Source organism: Rhea pennata, chromosome 2 (assembly GCF_028389875.1).
Source record: "Rhea pennata isolate bPtePen1 chromosome 2, bPtePen1.pri, whole genome shotgun sequence".
Classification (NCBI taxonomy): Eukaryota; Metazoa; Chordata; class Aves; order Rheiformes; family Rheidae; genus Rhea; species Rhea pennata.
Window position 1 is genome coordinate 96,178,259 of NC_084664.1, and position 18,695 is coordinate 96,196,953.

An 18,695-nucleotide genomic window follows, 5' to 3' on the forward strand; every position below is an offset into this window, starting at 1 on the left:
ACACAACTGGCAGAAAGCGCTGGAGTTGACATCAGTGAGAATGGGATTGGGTCATGAAAGTATCATTAAAAAAAAAAAGCAGTAAAATCTCATCAATGAAGAAATTGTTGAGCTTTTTCCTCTTTGTACTGCTCATTCAATAAGATCTATATAAAGACTCTTCCTGCATTTAGTTTGTGATCATGAACACCAGCAGCAAGCAAAAATTCAACACCATAATCCAAAGCTACAGCTGATGCACATGAACGCAATTCCATTGCACTCAGTACAGCCATGTTAGCTTATGCTAATGGAAAATTAGGTTCTTTAAGTAATTCAATAGCTTTAAAAATAGTTGGAAATGAGATAAGCTATATTTTAGATAGAGAAGAAAATGTAGACCTGAAACACAGTTTAATGATCTGCTATTCTGTTCTAGTTTATGGAAAGAAAGAAAGAAAGAAAAGGTTGCAACTAGAAGCTGTAAAGCCTTGATTAGGCTAATTGCAAAGCAGTTACCTATACCCACATAAACAACAGTTCATGCTTTGAATCTAGGCTACTCATAATTTTCTTCCTCTCATATTTTTTATTTTAAATCAATTTTGCAATTTCTGCTTTACATCTTCCAAATTCACAATCCGAAACACATGTCAATCTAATTGTAGTCCAGACTCAAAAGAATTAAAAAGCAACTTTCATTTATATTATTTGTTATTATTATTATTTTTCCCATTATAATAATATAGGGGAATTTTTTGAGAAGGGACATCTGCAGGTGGGGCATTTCATCATCACATAAAACAATTTCTGTTTAAAGCCCTGAGCCTGCAAAGTTAAGCATTTTTAACTTAACACACTGTGAATCAATGACATCAGGAAGGTTGAGAGCCCTTACAATTAAAGCACAAAAGCAGATCTTCATAGAAAAGTGTCTTGGGCAACAAATGCAGATAAAGCGCAAGAGAAAACCAGGAATTTTGAAGATGCAAGCAACATCAAGAAATAAAGCAGATCTGGGTAAGGGTAATATTTGTCGCGTCTCCTTATCTATGCATATCTGAATCTTATTTCTGAGGAAACTTGCAGGGGAACACCCAAGTAAAGGCAGTCTGTACAAAAGCTGTCACTATGTGTGCTGATATCTCACCTTTTTTTCTGCTACACAGTGAAACTGGTACCTCAGTCCCAAAAAGAGAATCCAGTCATTTCTGTTGTTTTCCTTTTGTCTTGCGGTAGCCCTTAGGCTCATAGCACAAGAAACTAACTCAGAGATTCAGCTACAAACTGGGTAGAGTAGTAGAAGTGCTTCTGCTAGCTTCCTTCCCTCTCCCTGAGTGTGTGTGAGCCTTGATCAAAAGGCTATCCACATCTCAGTGTTGGCAAAGAGTACTCTGACAAAACATTTTTACTGACCTGATTTTCATTGTTTATTTGTGCCAATATAAACTCTTACGATTTGATGATCTTAAGACCTGTGACAACTCATGAAAACAAGCTCTATAATAAAGTGAGAGTGTCTCTAGCACACAGGAAAACATAACCCCAATCTCTACTCACTGACAGCTAAAAGAACTACATTGCATATCATCATATATAGCAAATTAATGAATAGCAAACACACAGTTTAAGTCAAGACTACTGCTTCATAAAATACTTTTTGCTTATTTATTACTTCAGAATATACTGAGTGATGTGACAGCTAGTATTGTCAGGAAATGCATTATCAGATAATCACTGGAAATTTTGATGCTTCTTGTAAAAGATAAGAGAGGAAACACTCTGTCCTTTCTGCTTTAGACAGCTAGCCAGGTTCTTTCAAATGCTTGAGTTATCTTCAGAGACTCTTTTTAATACAGCCTTCTCACTGTTCAACTTAGCCACAGACCAGTTCCAAGAAAAGGCATTTAGATAGATACATCTGCCTTCTAAGTACATGAAGCAAAATGAAAATAAAGCTGAGAGTGGCTCACTGTCTCATGCAACATCACTGAGTGATCCTGTCACAGGATCAGTAAGGTTGGAAGGGACCTCTGGAGATCATCTAGTCCAACCTCCCAAAGATTTCCTGGTGCTGGTTCCACTGGGGCTTGAACCCAGGACCTTCAGCATGTAAAGTGGATATGATAACCACTACACCACTACCTTTCAAAGACCTGGGAGTTTGAGAGAGCAGGGACCAGTTTTTTTCCCCTATTTCCTCTCTTCTTCCCTGTATTCTCTCTGGCAGTTTCATTTTCTTTACAAACCTAAGAGAGCCAAGGTAGCTGCAATGAGAGGCTTGGGAACAGTATTTCAGCAACTGGGGTTCTGTATTAAAACAAACCTACAGAAATACTTTTCAGCAAAGGAGAGCTTGTTCTTTTTCCTTTACTTACATTTTGATTACTCTTTCCTGTCTCTGAGCTTTTTTAACAGCCCAGACTTACACACTACCACTTGGCCTCCTCTGGAGTAGGACTTTTTCCAGGGCAAGATGCAGCCAACTTTAATAGAAACAGGGTTGGTACCTGAGATTAACAGCAATTTATTGCTGTGAACTCATGCCTACTACTGAGAGTTACTCATGTGGTCCAGAGGTGAGCATCATGAGAAGAAATGTATTTCAGTATAAGTCTTCCTCCAGATTTAAAAAATATATAAAATCTACTTCACATGCCTTGTGTTTTCCACCTCTGTAAAGTGCTGATTTTTCATTTTAAAAGCAGTTAGCAGGGGTCAGTAGGTTCTTGGGATTAGGACTGGGAAGTAGCAATCTGCCTTTCTCAGCTCTGCTGTCTGCCTGTGATTAGGGGCAAGTTGTTCAACATATCTGTGCTTCAGTTTTCTCACCTGTGAAACTCAGTAAAGCTCATTCCCATCATTATACATGTCAGGCATTGTTATTAATGGGAACAGACCAAATTCTGCCCTCCGCAATATTGGTGTAAATCCTGAGTAGTTCTGTAGGTTTATTCCCCCTTTGTCCTAGATAAACAAGGTAAAGTACAGTTTTGTCTGTCTGCAGTAAGCAGAGGACTGTCTTTTTGCTGCCTTAGTTAGCAATGTTCTTTTATTATAGCCTAACTTCCATTTTAACCCTGGAAATAGATATTTTCTTCCTTATGTTTAAGGAAGAGGGATTTAATGAACCACAAGGCTGCATATTTTGCAAAGTACATGCACATTCAGCTCTTTTTCTTGGTCAAATACATGCAATTGGCATGGAAAGGACCCACGTAATTGCTTTTGCAAGAGCATGGTCTTCAGAAAGAACAGAACAAACTTTCTGCTCAATCGTCTTTGTTTTTCAGTACTGAACGTTTGGAAGAGGCTCATTACATGTTTCACCAGAGCCAAACCTGGTCCCTGTTAGTTGCTCTGCATGGATTAAGTTGTTACGATGTTTTCAGAATGTTAGGCTCTAGATAGTTTGTGGGAACACCATCTGTTTCCTTTAATGCATAAACAAGGAAAATTGCTGGTTTGAAATGCAGGATTATTTAAACCCAGATGACCACAAGCATTCTTAAAACGGAAGAAGTAAAAAGAAAAAAAAAAAAACTTTTGTATAGTCTGAAGTTCAGTGACATTTGTTAGAAAATGAATTCCTAAATACCAGACAGGGCTGCTATCCCTGTTCCAGAAGTCAGAGAAGGGAATTTCTCTTTAGCAGCCATCTCCTTCCTTCTGAAGTCCATCCTCAAAATTAAGCTGCCCTCAAGCATTCAAAACTATAAAAAAAAGGAAAGGTTCAACAATACACTGAAAGGGCTTAGCATCCTATTCAGAAACAGGAAGATCATTTAATGTATCTATGGGTGAATACTCCAAATCAAAATCTACTTCTGAAAATCTTGATTTCAGTGCCTTTCTTACTTCATCTACCCAGCTCTGCCTCTCTTGCTCGTGCAGCAACAACATGTCCTAGCTTCTCATGTGAGGTACTAGTGTCTTGAGGGCATGAGAATTGGAGGAAATAGTCTACATTTTCACATCATCAATTAATATGTGTATTCGTTCCATTACTGTTACAAAATGTTTGCTCAAAATATGTTTTGATGATGAGCAGCCTCTGTTCTGAATTGACTAGGAGAAAGCACTCCAGCAGAAGGCATGTTTAACCTAGGGAGCAGTGGTAGAAGGGAAGAGGACTGGAGGTACAACAGGAAATATTCTTGTATGAAGTGCAGGTCTTTTAGCATTTATGGAGAATTTTGTGATGAAATCACTGAGAACATGTTGTTGCTTGATAAAAAACTTCCATTCAGGAAAATACACCTGAGTCACTGGGAGACTATAGTTGGCTTTCATGTTATCAACAAACTGCTGTTGTTGCTGGGTGTTGCTGGGGTTTTCTGAAACCTTGTTTTCTATCTTTTGTGTAACTATTTCAGAGGCCTAGAAAGGAGCAGGCATAAAAGTCTCCCGTGCATTTTTGTTTGGAAAATAAATGCCACTTTAAGCACAAACTTTAAGCTAAGCACAGCGCTGCAGAATACTCAGACCTTGTGTCCTTGGTCCTCTGTGCAGGCAGGCTGTGCACATCACAAAATCAGGCACTTAGAGTTTTAACCTCTCACCGCCTTTGACAAGAGACAAAAGCATCCAGGACAGGATTATTCCACTGAAACAGAGTAGCGAGCACTTCAGATTAGTCAAGTCTGGAAAAAAGTGATTGTGCCAAAATACATGATAAAAAGGTTCCTGCGGCACTAAGTGAAATTAGCTTCCTTCTTCAGACCAGTTTAGTACAAGTGTGGTGATTTAAGATTATACAGCAGCACAGTAAATAAAAGCAGCAGCCTTATAATTATTTAAGCCTTTCATATAGGATCTAGCATGTCAGCCTTTTCTGAAAAAAATGGGAAAGGTCCCTAAGGGTGAGCTACAAGAATTACTGCAGCTGTATGATACTACTGTATGGCAGAGTGAAGGGAGAATCTTCGTATAAAAATTGAACACGAGTGCAGCTTCTGTTCCACATCCATTCTAGACTCCATGGTGTAAGGATATCATTTGCTTTGCCATTTGGGCTTATACCAAAAGCAAAGCATTATATTCACTGTGTAACAACAACAACAACAGTTTTTACATGTGCAAGCTTTATTACCTGCATTACTTCACATCCTCTTTTATGTTAGAGGCCTGTGACTTTTCTTTCTGTTTGCTCATTACAATTCATCCTCTGAGCAAGGAGAGTCTAGTAGTGTTACTGGATCCTGAAGGAGTTCAGGCACGAGGTAGGCAAAACAATTAGTGTTGAACCTGTGCAGAAGCACATCTCTTGAGTGCTGTGCAAACCTTGAAGAGTAGAGGGGCTGTAAAGCTTCTACAGAGGTGCTGGACTTGCTTCCACAGACAGTCACCTTCAGGAGTGCAGGAGACATCACATATGCTTGGGCTGGATGCAAGCTGGTCAAATTTTACTATAATCTGGATTTAGAGTAGTGTTCAGCTCCTGGACAACTGAGCTATTTACTCTTGTTTATAAAAACTGCCATTTCAGACTGAGGGACCAATAGGCGTCTTTTTGGAACTTGATCCAGCCCAACTCCTGGCCTTGTCCTGCAAGGCAACAATCAGCAGTTAAAGCAGAGCTGGGTTTCAGCAGTGCAGCGGTCTTCAGCCTCTGGCTGCCTTCCCCGTGCAGTCTGCGTTTTTCTCTGATGGTCAAGCAGTTTCACTATCCATTAGCATGCAGCCTGGTGCCACAGTGTTTGCAGTAGCAAAAGGATTCATGGCAATGGGCTACCTGGGAAACAGGCCTTTGCTTTCCCTTTGCGTTGTCTGTTCTCCTGGAGGATCATTTTAAAAAATGCAGTGATTCATTACTGAAGCAACACAGTGGTTGTAATTTCAGAACCCCTGAAGGGAGCCTGAGACTAAACACTGCTTAAAAACAAATCCTTCTTTTCCCAGATTGGGTGGAAAGCATTTGACTGGTAGTACCCTCCTGGAAAAAAAGGATCCAAGAACAAAATACAGGCTATGCTAGCCTCATCTTTAGCCCTCACTGACAGAAAATGCTTATGGAAGAGTACTGATAATAAGTTAGAAGTTCTTCAAGCAGACAACATAATCTCAGTAAATGTGTAAAAAAGAGAGGTGTGGGAGGGATAATGTCTGGGGTGATCAGTTGTGGGAAGCTTCCAGGAACTTAAGGGAGAACTTTCTTAAAAGTTCCTCTATAAAGGCTTTTTACAATGTAGTAGGTGACTGTGGGAAGGGAACCATCTGTAGAAATTCAATACACTTTTATGTTTTTTGTTAACATTTTAAAAAACATTTTAATGTATTTTTAAGAATTCATATATATGTAAAGACTGTTAATCCCACACTGAATTCAGCAGGAATTCTCTCAAGGGCAGTGAACTGAATTCTCTCAAAATCATATAGCTTCCTGTTCCTGTCTTCCCTGTCCCCTGGTGGTCACTCAAGGAAAAACAGCTGCAAAAGATGCCATCTTCCACCACCTGCCACATGTGAATGTCCCTCACTCTCCTAAGGCATGTGCAGTCAGTGTAAAGGCGGGTGCTACAAGGCACATTGCATTGGGCTGCTCTCATTGAATCAGATGTGTTGTGAACTGATATGACAGCCACCTCAGGGGGAAAATCCAGTGGTTGTTTCAGAGTACAGGACCAAAGATTACATAGCAGTATTTGGGCAGCAAGTAAAAAGAAAAGCCTATGTCATTAATGTAGCAGACAGGAGGTAGTAGGCTAGCATCAAGGAGTTTCTCTGCAGACTTCAGTTAAACAAAAGCATCTAGGAAATTTGTCCAGGATACAAGATTTCTTACAGCAAAAATTGTTACAGGATCTTTGCTGAGCCTGTGGTCATAAATTGTGTCTTGCATGCATTTCCAAGGATAGTTAAGTAATCTTGTTACAGAATTCTCCCCAGCTGAGCGTGAAACCACGTCTTATATGGGCCTATGTCATTTGTCATTTTATGCCTTTAGTTTACAGTATTTGTATTTCCTTATTAGAGCTAAATAGAGCTCTGCACTGGCAGAGGTTAGGATGTCAGCATTTCCTCTGTAAACCCAGCTCTTTCACGGGGTTAGGTAACAGCATTTCTTTTGTACCACACTGTATTGAAATTCTGCTGTGCAGATGCTGTCCAAGATGTAAGGCATTTATTTCTGACCACATTTTATTTGAAGTCATTATGGTAGTTAATGGTTTAGAAAACATCAAAAATGTAAATTTAAGCTTTTTTCAGAGACTGTTCTTACATTGTGTACTTCGAGAATGGCTTAACATTTCCCATCTCTTATCCACTAATATAGACAAACCAGATGGAAACAGCACAGTTGAATGTTCTGCTTTGGTAGGTTTGAGTATAGCCCTTCCAGGATATTGTCCTGCAGGGCAGTCACACAAGAAATCCTGCTGAGGTAGATGGGAAATACCTCCACAAGCAAAGGGGAGTCTTAGAGCCTAACCAGTAAGCTATAGAGTATCTTAAGCCTTTGTCATTAAATGGGGAAACTCAATATCTCACTAGGATTAGTAGACGTATATATAGCCCTGCTCTCACTCAGTCAGTGGGTGATGTGACCATCATGTCACATGGTGTGTGCTAATGGGTAGGCAATGGGAAGAAGTGACAGAGCTCTCTTAGGCCTCCTCCCTGCTGCAGAATCTATGCTGGATGAATAGGAGATCTTGTAGGACCAGCAAGAAGCCTTGTCAGAACTGCTTAGGAAAGAAAAGATGGTGTTTTTGTAGCTACTAACAGTCATTTTACAATTTTCATCTGTCAGAAGCATAAGTAGACTTGTGTTACTAAAATTGCCACATAAAATCTAGAAGTTATATAACACTGGAATGTTTATACCAAGAATCTTACACAGTTACAGAGAAAACATATCAAGAGCTTCAAAGACTTATGTTTTCATACCCTTCTTCTTTTTCAACCCACAGGTCATTACTCCAGTCAGGTCAGGACAAGGTTATGTTTATGAGTTCCCTTCCAAATACCAGAAGGATACCTATGATATCCCCCCTGTTCGTCCTCTCCAAGGGGTATGTACCAATAAAACTGTCAACAGCATTGACAGGGCACAAAAGATGGTAACCTTCTACCTGAAGTTTGTGAACAGAGCAAATTGTCTCATTCCAGAGATAAAATATGTTTTAATTAGATACAATGGCTTTTTTACAGAGTGCAGAACTTCAAAGTTGTATTTGATGTTGAGTAAGATCTGGCAGCACACCAAACACCAAAGTCCCATTTGTTTTCTGTGTTTTGATCAAGCAGAATATCTGAGCAGAATAAATGTGTTGCCTGGGAACTTTTTTTTTTCCTTTTACTTTATTGTTGTTGTCTAGCTGACAGTAATTATCTCAGTAAGGGAAAAATTGTTTCCTAAATGAACAGCTACCATGCAGGCAATTCTTCTCACCATATACCTACTGCACTATGTCACTGAAATTGAAATATATCTTTGTTCTGGGGAACACCCCTGGAAATTTGCCCCCCAAAACATGGATATCTAGAATGGATGCTTGGAGAACCTGTTATCTAATAGCTTTGTGTCTCTCCATGGCTCTTTGACAGTGCAGCTCCTCTAGGAAACAACATTGAAGTCCAGTGGTACATAACACCATGTTGACTCCAAATGGCTGAAACTGTTAGGAAGTCTGAAGTAAGAGACATTAATGTTGGCTGCATTAGACCACACGCAGAACCCGCTGTAATATAGGACATGCCACCAAGTGGGACACTTGCAACATCTGACATCTGTGCTCTCTGCCAGTAAGACAGCCCACAGTGCACCTGAAAAAGCAGATACGAGATGCTGACAGGAGCAGCCTTGGTCTTAGTTTGGCAATGTTTACTAATACAAGCTTATTCCTCCATCCGTCTAATCTCTATCAGTGAGTGTATCATCAAATCTGATCATATGAACATACTGCTCCCCTGTTCACCCCAAGAGGCACCTGTAATAGACTAGCACTGATTTAACTCTTGAGGTGGAAGTCATCCCTGGCTTCATCTCTCCCCCTAACAAAATTGTAATTCTTTCTAAGTACTCAAAATACCAGACAAATCCAAGCAAATCTCCCATATGAAACAAAGCTGCACACCCCTGGTGATCTTCCTGCTGTTTGAGAGGAAATACAGAAACCAAAAAAACTCGTCTGAGATCAGAGCTCTCCTGAGGTGGCTTGTTTCTATAACAGATTTATTCTTTCTTTAGGTATATGACATTCCCCCGGCATCAGCTAAAGGGCCTGCGTATCCAGTTCCCATGGGAGAAGCAAAAGCATTAGGAGTCTATGATATACCACCTGCCAAAAGAGTAAGTGTCATGCTGTTTCCCCAGCATGCTGTGTTTTCATGTCTGACCAAAGATTTGTTTAAACAAAGAGTTTATGTATGATCTTGAAGGAGAAGGAGATTCAATACTTTAAATATTTCCTTAGACTTTTAAGCTATTTAGTAAAATGAATGAAGCAAAGCTCTGTTTCAGAATTCCTAACCTTATGGAGTGTTACTTAGTAGTTAGAACTAGGTTATCTTTGTGGCAGCATACAGCGTTTTTGAGATTTTGCTGCTTAGGATAATTTGCATCAAGATGAACATTAATAAGAAATATATTTAAACTGACCTTCTGTCAAACTCAGGATAAGTATCTAACTCGATGAAACTCAATGGCAGATCTTCTATCCCAGCATTTTGTTTGCCTAATGGAAGATGTAGATTAATTTACTGTTCTAGTCAGAGGCTTCATGGTTTGCTTTCTGTGTTTCAGATCTATGCTACTCCTCCATCTGCAAGCCGAGACGATACAGGCCTGAGAGAAAATTTGCGGGATTTTTCATCTCCACAGGGTCACAGTGCAAGACCAGAAGGAGTATATGATATTCCTCCTCCCATCACCAAAGCAACTGGGAAAGAACTTAATAAAAAATTTTCTTCTGAGGGCCTTTTATCAACTGATGGAGTGCCACGCAAACAGAGTGTGTATGACATCCCTGTGAACCATCAAAACCAATTTCTCGGACAGCAAATTGCACCTCAGAAAGATGTATATGATACCCCACGGGGGATTGTCTTTCCAGGACAACAGGCAGGATTAAATGAAAGTCTAATCTCAGAAGGAAGAGAAGGTGTATATGATGTGCCACCACCAATTCTACAAGAGACTAAAGGATTACAGGATGTGACTGATGGGATAAATAGATTGTCTTTTTCCAGCACAGGAAGTACGAGGAGTAACATGTCCACATCTTCAACAACGTCAAAAGACTCTTCTTTCTCAACATCGATTGCACAGGACAAAAGACTAATCCTTGATCCAGATACTGCTATAGAGAGGCTGTATTGCCTTCAGCAGATGATGGAGGCAGCTGTCAATAACCTCATGACCTTTGTTACTGCCGACTGGCGGTCTTTTGGATATATGGAGAAACACATCAATGAAATTCGTACTGCTGTGGATAAGGTAGAGCAGTCGCTATTGGAGTACCTTCAGTTCGCGAAAGGATCAGCAGCCAATGCTTCCTGTCTGTCTGAGGTCAGCCTTTATAACAAAATGAGGAGGGAAGTGCAGAGGCTGGAGGACTCTCACCAGATCCTCACTCAAACTAGTCATGACCTGAATAGCTACAGCTGGTCTTTGAATGTCCTAGCTGTCAACAGACTGCAGAACAAGTGTGATGACCTGGATCGATTTGTTATGGTGGCAAGGACAGTCCCAGATGATGCCAAGCAACTGACCACCACCATCAGTGTCAATGCAGAAGTGCTCTTCAAACAGGTCATTAGCAGCACACATTTTAGGAATGTACCAGAGAACATCATGAACACTCCTGAATACATCTATAATAGTCCTCATATGCAGCAGCATGGAGAGAAAGCACAGAACCACTGCAGCTCCCTTTCCCCGCTCATGAGTAAAGGTCAGCACTCTCACAATACCTCTAGTGAGAGCTCAGAAAAGAGCTGGATGGATGACTACGATTATGTTCACCTGCAGGTAGGCAAATCAGACTCCTTGTTCTGCTCAAGGCAGAGTTAAGAGTTGTTGGTGCTTCTTTCTGCAAGAGCTGTTTGCAGAGAAGTAGCAGTCAGATACACTCAGCACTAATACACATTCAGGAACAATTTCACTGGAGTGATTATTTGCTTTCAAAAAGGACTGTTGTATACATAACAGCAATAACCTTCTTCCTCTACCACTATCCTTTTCTTCTCCCTGCTCTCAAGGCTGCACTACCAGTGAAAGAGCCAATACAAAGAAGCCTGCTAGTCAGTTTACAAGTCATTGTGCAAGTCAGGGATGGTTTTGATTTAATATAGTGTCTTTTTATTTTCTACAAAACAGGGGAAAGAAGAGTTTGAAAGACAACAGAAGGAGCTGCTGGAGAAAGAAAATATCATAAAGCAGAGCAAAATGGAGCTGGAGCACCATCAGGTATGTTCAGCTGGGCAAAATGATCATACCAAATTGCAATATGCTTTGTACATGAGGAGTACTGATCAAATGTAGCAAGAAGGGCCCTTCTCTTAACAGTGTGTAGCTACTAGCAACATGGCTATGAGGTGTGCAGGAGTGCCAGAACACACAACTGGAAAGTGAAGATGGCAGGTATTTGGTTTTGGCTAAACAGTGGCCTCAGGCTAGTTTCTTTCCAAGCGGGATTTGTGCCAGCCACACTCCACTATTGATGGATTTAGTACTGCAAAGGACAGGGTCATGCACTGTCATGTTCCCAATTGGAAATGGCAAGCATCAAGGTTATAGCACCATCCTAGCCCTGTGCATCTGTGTCAGTCATTGCTTAGGCTAAAGAAAGCTTTAGTATTCATCACAAATGAGCTGTCCTGAAAATCAATTATTTGTGTATTTGCTACCACTTAGAAAATGAGTGGAAGCAGAGCCACAGCTCTCACTGTTTGGAGTGCCATCTCTTGTGGCAGGAAGAAGCTTTTCCCTTGAAAACAATTTCCAACCATCTCAGTTTAAGAGACTAGTCATTTTTTATTACAGTGCACCATTGCTGTGGGCCCAGTGCATACGGGTAATAAAAAGCAGTCTCTGTCCCCAAAGCTTTACCACAGATGGAAAAAAACAGGCTTTTATAACATCTCACAGTTAGTCAGTCTGAAAGCCAGCTTGAGAACTTGGCTTTTCTGACCTGCAATGTACTGCCTTAATCACAGGACCACAGTAATCACGCATGCTGCCTGCACATCCACTCAGTGAATGTCAGTACCATTAACTTAAATCCTGTGCCCTTCACATTGCTTTGAATGCTAAAAAGGCAGGTAGTGTAAGATGGAGGGTTGTCACCATGACATTAATTCATCAATACGTTGTTGCCATTTTGTATGGCTGAAGATTACACGAGACAAGCTAAAGAGCTGAGAACATTCCACTTGTGCAGTGTGGCGGGGACACTGGTGATAAGAGACCCCTAATGTTTTGCATTTCCTGCCTTCTGAGCATATCAGACTTTAGTTTTATCATCACTTAAATGTAACTGTTCTGCCTTTAATTTCGGATGTGTTCTTGTTCACTTTAAAAGGAATAAGGAGTTGAAAGTTAAAGGTTTGCCATCTCAAGAGCCTACAGAGGTCACAGCTTTTTAAAGATTGCAAATGTGGCATTGTCACTTGGACATATATCTCTTGTTTATCATTTCAGAATACTTCAGATGAGCAATAGCCTACAAATTCCAGATGTTAAACATAGATGAAGTGTTTTAGAAGGGGGAGTTGTCCTGAGCTCTGTGTATTTAAATTTATGGTAATTGAAGTATTTGATTACCCCTCACTCCCCAACATAAAAGCTCTTTAATATTTTGGAATCTAGGATAACCACTGTTGTTGTGGGGCATACAGTATAATTGTAATAGGTAATAATTATATAGACATGTAATATTCATACTTGTAATATGTCCTTGCAGGGTCATTTACATGTTGGCACATGCCGGATGTTTGTCCATAAGCTAGGTGTGTCTAGTCTGTTCTGCTTGCCTTTACTCCCTTTAGAGTCAAAGCATGATAGATACATAACTAATACAGGGAAGGGTAAATAGTGGTTTTAAATATAAGTTATTGGAGGTAACTTGCTCTCTTGCTAACTCAGATGGGGCCTAAACAATTTAACTTAACTGTCTACCTTTCAGATGTGCTAAAGCTAACAGATCGTGCTAGACAACTGTTCAGAAAAAAATTGAAAAAAAGTATCATTGTACCTAGTTGAAAGGTCATTAAGAGATCACAGAGAAATGTTTTTGTGATCTACCAAAGGCAGGTCAAACTGTAAATTGGAACAGTGTGTTACAAGGATGTTCTTTGAGAAAAGCCTTTTTTTTTATGTTTCAGATCAATCAATTCCAGCGTCTGGAGCAAGAGATCACAAAGCCTGTAGAAAACGACATCTCGAAATGGAAGCCACCTCAAGCTCTCCAAACTGCAAACAGCACTGCTGCCTCTTATGACAGACAGCTGCTTTTATTCTATTCTGACCAATGTGAGACTCATTTCAACTCCCTCCTAAACGCCATTGATGCCTTTTTCAGTTGTGTCAATGCTTCTCAGCCTCCGCGAATCTTTGTTGCACACAGCAAATTTGTCATTTTGAGTGCTCACAAACTTGTGTTCATTGGGGACACACTCACAAGGCAAGTGACAACTCAGGACATACGCAACAAAGTGATGAACTCCAGCAACCAGTTGTGTGAACTGCTAAAGAGTATTGTTATGGCTACCAAGATGGCTGCCTTGCATTACCCTAACACGGTAGCCCTGCAAGAGATGGTGGACCGAGTAGCAGAGCTGTCTCGTCATGCACAGTTGTTTAAACTCTCATTAGTCCAAATGGCATCATTATGAAACAAAATGGAATCCTATCCATGAACAGTGAAACAGAAAAGCCAGCAAACTGGAAATATTTTTATGTAAATGGTTACATTATTTTTTGTAAATACTTTATATAAAGTATTTTAAATAAATGGCTTAGAGAATCTAATGAAATCAGGGATCTGGGAATATAGCTGGTTCCATATTATGGTTCTAATATACATCTAGATAATGTATACACTGCATATATGTATATGTTGCTACATTCCCTAAGGCATCATTAAGCACCTTAAAAGTAAACGTCGGGTAAGCAGTGCATATCTTTGTATATACTGCCTATTTCTCAGTATATTTGTTAACTGGATGTTGCACTCTTCTTGTTTCATTCCAGCTTAAATACGGCACATGGACCTGGTTGTGAAACCTACTTGTAGCAATCCATGAAGCCAATGTAATGGTTCTCATAGAACCCCATTCCCTTCTTCAAAACTACTTCCTCTAGATTAATTCCGTAAACTTTAGCTCTCCCTTCTTGATACTATTTTGCATAGAGGATTCAACCATTTGGAGAAGCACATGTGCAGAACTGTAACAAACGGTGCATCAAGGTGTATAGCATTTGAGAAAAAAGCATTTTTAGGTGACATAAGAGACAGCCTTCCAAGAAGGAATGAAAGATTGTATACATTCAATAGAAAAATTTGAATGCCACAAGACATTTCTAGTAACTGTGCAACCTGTATTTCAAAACTGGGGGGATTCCCAGCAATGTAATTTCACACGTTTGCCTTATATGTCCAGTCAGACTTGAAAGCCTAATTGTTGAGTTATCCTGAGAGCCTCCCAAAATCCATCCATCTCATCTCTGAGGTTGTAGATGAGCAGTGTCTCAAAAGGACAGTTCCTTCCATAAGAATAAATGTATAGGTGTAATTCATACAGAAAGAAGAACAGCCTAATTTAAAATAAGTGACATTTAAACACCTGGATAGCAGCTATCCAGGTGTATACGTAATTTAATGAAGACAGAGCACTTACTTTTCTAGGATATATTCTTGGGAATTCCTTGCATCTATTGCAATTCTGACTTTCATTCAAATACTGGGCTTTTTTCCAAATCCTGTTCTATAGCTGCTGGTCCGACTACACTTCTGTACTACACAGTTGCCAGGAATTACATCCTGTTTTTATAGGTAATTCCATTAGTAGTAGTTCTAACCAATAATTTTCAGCTTGGATCCCTAATAATAATAATCTATAAGCATATTTCTTCATTGCCTTTTGTGAATTCCCCCCCAAATAAGTCACAGAACTCCAGTTGTCTGTGGTCCAGACTGGAAGGCACTCTTCAGACTGGGTGGTAGGAGCAGTCCAGTTCAGATAATGAATTCCAGGCAATTCTGGTGATTTTAAAGGAGAAATACTACTATCCTTAGGTAAGTCAAGGCAGTCCCACGTTGATATATTTTGAGTGTTTGCATGAGAGTCCAGATTACTAGCAAGTACAGTCATGAGATGGGTAGCAAGTAGAAAACATTTAGGGATTTAGGCATTCCTGCCTAAACTTTTCCTTTCCCAGTCTGTGTCTAAAGATGTGCCTTACTGCAGTGCGATTTGTTGTCTCAGATAACAAAAACATTTTAGCAGCGTGTGCAGTCTTGTTGTCTTAATGTAATTGTCTCGGAGCAAAGGCTGTTCTTAGCCATCGTAATGTTACTTCTGGAGTCTCCAGAACATTTCCGGGAAGACCAGCAGGAGCTGGCACAGCCCAGCAGTCCCAGAATCGCCTCTAGGGCTCATTTCTGGTGTAACATTGCAAACTTTACTTAGTTTGACAAAGAGAAAGGGTAGTTATCCTGTTGTAACCAATATCCAGTTGCCAAAAATAATCCACTTGAAACTGTTTTGTACTTGTGTTGTTTGCGATTCTTCTAGTTTCCCTTGTTTGTTTTTTTCAGTGTATATTCTTAGAAAGTGAAAATGTGTTTTGAAGCTTAGCTGTTCTATTGATAGCTTGTGCTTTTGGGAGAACCTTTGTCACAAAGCTGTATTACCATTTGTTATCTTGTAGAGAGAAAATGATAAAATCATTAAATTAAATAGCTTTTTTAATAAAAAGTCAGCATTTGATCTTATTTTTCACAGTGCTCTAAGCATCATAAAAGGGATGTTGCCATTTGCTAAGACTACCGAAGCAGTACTAAAATGGGGAGTTTACATGCTGTCTTTCCCCTGATCAGTGCTCATAGCATGAAATGGGAACTTGAGTATACAAGAGAAGGGGCAGTTTCTGCCATCCAGAAGAAAGGGGTGAAGCATCCATGCAGCTCAGTTACAGGCTGCTCACACAAGGCATCAGGTCCAAAATGTATCCTCTGGGGTCTGCACCCCCGTGCTCCTGTCTCATTCCTGAGGTCGGCTCTTTCTACCTGCTCTATGTGCTGCCTCCTGTCCCCCTCTGCACACCAGCTCACGGACACGGCTAAAGGGGGCAGGTCCTCTCTGCTTTATCCCACAACAAGGAGGGGTGGCAGGGGACAGGTGGGACTATCCACCTATTCTGGCCTGCTCCAGCCTTTACTGGCTAAGCCATGATCCACACAGGAACTGGAAGAGCAACTTTGCTCCGTGTAGCCATCACTCCTTCCCAACCCAGTGGTAAGGACAGGCACCCCCAGTTGTAATGTGTGCCAGCTTGGGCACTGCTGGGTCCAAATTCCGGCTGAAGCAACTGTATGGCTTTAAAGATCACAAGAGGTTGTTTCTTTTTTTCCCCTCAAAAGTTGCTTTCCAGTTTAATTGTTGGTGAGGCACTGCCCTGCCTCCTGGCAAGCACCTGGGATGTGCGAGGATAAGCCAAAGAGGTCTGCACCCGTGTGAGCCTGGCGTTGGGCTTACGCCAGCTCATGGCTGCCAGGAAAAGAGTTCTTACTGGAGAGCACGAATGCCAGCAAAAGCCCCAAGGGCAAAGCACCTGGTGGGGCTCATTCTGCCCTCGCAAGAGGAAGGGTTCATTTCCATGCACCATTGCTCTAGAGCCTTCCACATCTGTGGGATCTGACTGCAGCAATCTCTGATACAGCCAACCGTGCAGGTGTCGCTTAAAACCAGCTTCTTTAGAGGCTCCTTTTGGTTCTGCTGTTAAATGAAAAAAGCTTGGCTAATAATAAAGGAGGGCCTGGACAGCCAAAACAATTCAAAATGGAAACCAGCTCCCTTTTTCTCCCCTCTGGGAGCCGCAGCATCCCCAGTGAGTGGCCTATGTGCTGCTGCCGCCATTTGGCCAGTGTGAAACACACAGAAAAGTGTCCAAGTCATGCTAATGGAAAATGCTGAACACCCTTGGCTCCTTACTCTAGACAGTGAAGTAAATATTTAGCCATATTAATTAGTAAAATACTTCAGAAACCTCCCATCCAGGATGATGACGGGGGAGAAAAGGAACAAGACACTCAAAACATTCAGGCAGGTTTCAGAGAAATTATCAGTCCCGTCAGTACCCCGGACGCTTAAGTGTTACTCGCATTTCAGAAGGGCCCATAGGAAGCTCTGCCCTATACTGCACAGCCCCCTAACGCTGCCTCTACCGTTTCTCTGCAACCAAGGCTTGCAAAACTTACACATTTTTCGTCACTGCAGATTGCTGTAGCTTTGGCTGATGACCCGGCTGCCCACTCCAGCAGAGGCATCACAAGCGAAGCAAGCCAAGTTCCCACACCATTGCTTCTTGCTAGATAACACCCCAACATCCTCACATCCCCTGCGTGTAACCTCTAAATCCTACAGCTCCAGGCACTGTCCTATATGTGATTTGGGCTATGTTTCAGACCTGTCCCTCCCACACTTACTGCCAGAGCTCGTCAAACTGTTCTTACGCTGGCAACATCATCCTCTGCCTGTCGGCCAAGCATCTGTAGCTGTTCTGCTCCAAATTCTGTTCTTTCAGCTTTTCCCATTTGAGCTCTGCTTCTAGGGTGCCTGCTCCATCTTGACAAGTCTCAATCTCAATCCAAAGACTTTAAAAACTTTTAAGATTCACTCCAGATGCAGTTCTTCATCCTCTCTTCCTCCTTTCTTCTCTCACAATATTCTCAGTGTTAGCCCACCCTTAGACAGGAAGGTTTCCAGGCCAAAGGCAATGTTTTTGCTGGTCTCAGAACAGGACAGCACAGCGTTACTCACAATTCTCAAACATGTCCATTCATTTGCTCTGTTCTCAACTCTTTTCTCAACAGGCTAAGGCCTGTAATATTAATACTTTCAAAAACAAACTATATGCACTATTGTTAAATCTGCTGGGCCCTCTTTCTACCCAGAAAAGGAGTTGGACTATCCAGGAAATACGATTAAAAAATATATATATATATTCTGAAGTATTCTCTTTCTGCTAGTTGAACGCAAATTCCACCCAAGAAAGTAGCTTTCTCTGACCAAAAAGTCCTGGATGTAGCTTTGTGGCCTTTCTGCCTCTAGATCTACATGCAAAGTCCTCCCAAAAATACTTCCGACTCAAAGAGGGTGTAGAGTACAGTATCTGATAGTATCTGGATAGCATGTGCACATGTGTGTGTGTGTGTGTGTATATATATATATATATATATATATGCATATAATGAACGAGAGAGGGGAGGGAGGGAGACTGGTAGTATCTGGCTGTAGGAGGAATACCCAGCCCAGCCTTATTGCAAACGTGCAGACTTCAGAGGGAGCAGGAGCGACAGGGAGCTGGCACGAGCTGCTCGTGCAGGGCTCCTTACGTAATAGCTGGTATTGCTTTTAATTTCCTTCCAGTGAGCTGCCCTGGGGTAAATCTATTTTGACCAAGTGAGAGCTCCATTTTGACTGTGGCTTACACAACAGCAATCTCCGGTTATTCTGGACATGCCAATGGCCTTCGGACTTGCTTAGGA

At 41.1% G+C, this 18,695-nt stretch overlaps 1 protein-coding gene across 1 annotated transcript in view; it reads left to right on the forward strand.

Annotated features, from left to right (window-relative positions):
* The window catches only part of NEDD9 (neural precursor cell expressed, developmentally down-regulated 9), a 40,799-nt gene extending 24,896 nt beyond the window's left edge, over positions 1-15,903 (forward strand). Inside the window, exons 3-7 of the mRNA XM_062569977.1 lie at positions 7,893-7,994; positions 9,173-9,274; positions 9,728-10,954; positions 11,303-11,392; positions 13,309-15,903. Of these exons, the coding sequence (XP_062425961.1) occupies positions 7,893-7,994; positions 9,173-9,274; positions 9,728-10,954; positions 11,303-11,392; positions 13,309-13,818 (2,031 nt within the window). The 3' untranslated portion in view covers positions 13,819-15,903. The remainder of the gene's footprint in view (positions 1-7,892; positions 7,995-9,172; positions 9,275-9,727; positions 10,955-11,302; positions 11,393-13,308) is intronic.
* Positions 15,904-18,695: the final 2,792 nt, after the last annotated feature.